The sequence below is a fragment of the Arachis hypogaea genome, chromosome 17 (assembly GCF_003086295.3).
Source record: "Arachis hypogaea cultivar Tifrunner chromosome 17, arahy.Tifrunner.gnm2.J5K5, whole genome shotgun sequence".
Lineage (NCBI taxonomy): Eukaryota > Viridiplantae > Streptophyta > Magnoliopsida > Fabales > Fabaceae > Arachis > Arachis hypogaea.
In genome coordinates, this window is record NC_092052.1 from 31,591,533 (window position 1) to 31,596,034 (window position 4,502).

The 4,502-nt window shown below is 29.1% G+C and overlaps 1 protein-coding gene across 1 annotated transcript; it reads right to left on the reverse strand.

Moving 5' to 3' along the window:
* Positions 1-2,686: 2,686 nt before the first annotated feature.
* Positions 2,687-3,646, reverse strand: LOC112763112 (F-box/kelch-repeat protein At3g06240-like). The gene has a single exon (XM_025808865.1). The coding sequence runs from the start codon at positions 3,644-3,646 to the stop codon at positions 2,687-2,689; it is 960 nt and encodes a 319-aa protein (XP_025664650.1).
* Positions 3,647-4,502: the final 856 nt, after the last annotated feature.

Below are 4,502 nucleotides of genomic sequence, written 5' to 3' on the forward strand. Positions count from 1 at the left end.
ACCCTCTTCAGGGGATCTATCCGCCATCACTGGCTGATCTCTCGGGTCCCCGGCAACGGCGCCAATGTTACGATAGGTAACCGGAGATTAATGGGCTGGATGGCGTTGGTTGGCCCAAACGTATGAAGGAGGTGGCTTTCGAGCAGATCTGTTACTCGGTGTTCCTCCGTCCGACTTGTACGTGTGAAAGAATGGGGGGTGGTACCTACAAAGACACTCCGATGCCTAAGTTAGCAAGAGTGTGAGCAGGTTAGAGAGTATTGGAACTTAGAGATACCTGAATGGTGTCAGTGTATTTATAGTGGTGAACCAATAACCACCGCTGAAGTAGTGCCACCTTTTTAGGTGGATAACCGTTCCCATATCTTAGGGAGGTTAAGATATGGCTCTATGAAGTGGTTAGAGAGTTTCTAGAGGCAGTTACTCATTCGAATGAGTGTTATCTGCCAGCTAACCCCCGTATCTGACTTCTTTGGAGCAGGTCGTGTTCAGTACCGACTTCTTAGGATGAAGGCTGGTACTGGGTGAGGGCTAACCCTTTGGGTTGGGCTTCTTTGCTTAGATCCTGGGCCTTTATTATTGGGTCAGGGTATGAACAGTTATATAAAATTAATTTGGTTATATAACATAGAATCAACAGCGAAACAGGTAATTGATTTGGTTCTGAAAAACAATGGGAGCAATGAGCCCTCTCCCTGCTTACGCTTTCCTTTTCTCTTCCACTTGAATATTTTATTTTGATATGAGCTGTCAACTGCAAAGCAAATAAAAAAGATGGTCAATTATTGGAAATCATTCAGTTCAACCAACTGCAGTAAAAATACAATTTGGAACATTCCACTTTCAGTGATATCATTCTTCCTTCTGAGTTCACTGGAGAATCAATGGCAAAGCATGAGAATAGATTCAAGTAGCTAATTTACTTCTTTGTTCTTTCTGTAATTTTTACTCATTGGAGAGTTTGTAATTACTAATTAGGCCTCTCGAGTCACTTTTATAGAAAATTCAAATAAAGATGTAAAGTTCGAATTAGGTTAGTACCACAAAAGCAGGAGGAAGGGGTTGAAGGAATAGTGTCCTCTAAACACGCGCAGTAATATCACATAGAACATGATGGGTGCAGTGGAGATACATCACTTTTTCCATCGTTGGCTTCTCCTTTAAATCATTGCAGTTGTAAGTGATGAAGATTTCTTGGAGGTTCAAGTCAGGACCATAAAAATGATGTTTGGGTATGTGGTTAGTTATGAATTAGGAGCATTAAATTTTAGGATCAAACATTCAGAATTTTACTTATAAATAAGTCAACTTCACTCAAGTCAAATTAGTTAAAGTTTATAAATGCTAAATATTGCTGAATTAGTTCTAAAAAATGGTATAAAGTAATTACTTTCTCCTTCTCAATTAAATTTAATAATTATATACAATATTAAAAAGATTTTAAGTTTAATATATGTAGTGAGGAATATAGTTTATTGGTCTAATTATAAATATATATTTTCATATAGTTATCAATAAAATATTATCGCACACACTATTAAAACAATTTAATTTTTGTAATTATTATTAACTTTAAAAACTATATATTGTTATCATAATAATAATAACATACAAACTTTACACTTCTATCATGGTCAAACTCTAAAATACTTATAAAATTAATAAAATCAATGACGAATTAGAAATCATTTTGAATGATTTATACTATTATATTTATTATCCTAGATGATAGGTTAAGCTACTTATTTTGTATGTTAAATAATATAAATTATATTTTGTATATTAAATTTATTAATTTATCCATATTAAAAGGAAACAAATTATGCAATAAGTCATACGTTATAAAGATTAATTAGTTGATTTACATATAAATTATCTTTATAAAAAATAAAAATTTGCTCATCATACATAATAATATCCTTGGTATATGTAATGTCATATATATATTAAAATGGTCTATTTTTATTATGTAAATGATTATTGTTATTCATTTTTATTGCATTAGTAAATAATATCTAAAACTAAGAAAAAATTAGAACATTTTCTTAATTTGAATTGAAAAATATCTTGTAAGTATATCCAGTTTTTATATATACTAAATGTAATAAAATTCAATGAAAAAATCTTTGTTATCTTTTAGTGTATTTGGCAAATTTTTAATAGTAAAAGTAAAAGTATTAAAAAAATATAAAAAAAACATCTTTTTTGAGAAGTTATAATTTACATCTTTTTTTTAAAAGATCTTTTTTCTTTAAAAAAAATATTTTTCACATAATAAATAAACAAAAAAATATTTTTATGTCATTGTACTCAAACATAATTGATAGATAAAAAAATCTGTTTGCATTAAATATCCAAATATAAAATTACTTTTATTTTTTTAAAAGATCTTTTAAAAAAAAGGTAATCGAAAAAAAAATTCTTAAAAATTCATCAAACAAATCTAAAGAAGACTTATTAATAAATTGGTATTATTATAACATATAAGAATAACATATGAATTTGTATATTTACAAATTGATTAATTTCTGTAATAAAAAAAAAAAGAGATTTTCTTTGTAAATCCATGTGCCAAACATATTTATTTTGATATTAATATTGTGAATTACTTTGCCACTAATAACATCAAAGGAAGCCAATTCACGGTTATTATTTCCCATAAAAAATATTATATCACATTTGTTGCTCATTCCCATTGGATGCCACAAATTTGTAAAGGGTCCAATTTCACCCAAGATTCCTCTACACCAACTTCACCCAAAATTGATATTTCAATGCGACTATTCTCATCAAAAGAGGAGATCAGAGTAATAGATTCGTTGAGCATTACCAAAGTTCTGGTAGGGTGACCAGTATCACTTTGTCCCCAATCAATCAATGTGGTTCGAAACGGTTCAATGCTGAGATTAAATGACACAAGTACCTCTTTTTCATCGTCCTCCCATCCCCACCAATGGCATACTCCATTCAAATACGCTACATAACTTTCATGAGTCGCTTCTTTTTGAGTCATTTCAAAATCAAGTTTCTTCCAACAATTACTTTTTAGACTATAAATTTGCCAATTTGCTAGCGCAGACGCATATGTGTCAAATTCATGATGAATATAATATACATATTGAATCACTTTATAGTCATCATTCACATTATCATAACCAAATCTATGAATACGTACCTCCGGATCAAAGTCGGACTCATTAGTAATAATACTTGGAGGAATAATTTTACGCTTATCAGTTTTGGGGTTCCAAAGTCCTATTTTTACATTAAGACCAGCTGTTTTATAGTGATATATGATACCGTTAACACAATCTAGAACTCTATCAAAATCAATTTCTTCAAACAGACTTGGCAAAACTAACGTAACCATGTTTTCATACCTTTCTCCCGAAAACAAATGCACATCATTTTCATAAATGCGTCCATCACTTCTTTTGTCATCAAAATATCTCCATAGAAAGAGAGATAATGAATAAGCAGTTTTAGATTTTAAATTTTCGTAGTATATGCTCTTGAAATCAGAATTCTCAAGTAAATTTAGCCAAGACTTATGCACGCAACTAAATTGCTTCAAAGACTTAACAGGTAATTTTGCTAGAATTTTAAATACAAGGTCCTTAGGAATCTCATCGCTGTGGGTTGCCATTTGCGCTAAAGATGAAGATGGAACAATAGAAGATAGAGTTTTGCGCTTGTGGTGTGCCTCGCAAAATGTAATGAAAAATAAATTAGATTTCAACATACAAGTTTAGAAAAATTTTAATGGTATTACATTTTTGTCGCCCTATTTATTTCTCTCCTAATCGATATCTCTAATATATAGGACTAAACATCAAACCAATTAAATTTATTGATTGGAAATATATATCACAAACCTAAATAGAATAAAAGGGAAGCCAATATAAATTACCAACACTTGAATTGCATTTTCAATTACAAACATAAATGTATAATTATTACTCATTATGCTTTGTTTATTCCTAAACAATACTAAATTCTACTAGTTTAAAAAAAATAAACAACCTAAGTTGAAAATAATTACTTGTCATTAATGTGTTACCTGTACAAAATAGTAAAATAAATAAATCTTAAAACAGATCTCAAGTTATTATTATTTGTGCTACGTTACTAGGCAAATAAAATAAAAAAAAATTGGAGGTTAAATCAAAATGATATGATTCGAAAAAACAGTAATATTAGGGAGATAATAAAAAATTAGAGCTGAAAATAACTACGTCTCATTAATATTTTGCCTGTACAAAATAGTAAAGTAAATAAATCTTAAAAGTGATTTCAATTTATAATTATTTGTCCTATATTGTTTGGCAAATAAAATAAAAAAGAATTTTGGAGGTTAAATCAAAATGATATGATTCGAAAAAACATTAATGTTAGGGAAATAATAAAAAATAGATCAAACTTACTTTATTTAACATTTATTAATAGTTTTATCATTTTGAACAATAAATAAATATAAAAGTAAGTTTTTTATCATTTTGATT

What these genes read in the sequence shown, in the direction of transcription:
- LOC112763112 (XM_025808865.1), bottom strand. Translation starts at nt 3,646, where the DNA reads ATGGCAACCCACAGCGATGAGATTCCTAAGGACCTTGTATTTAAAATT.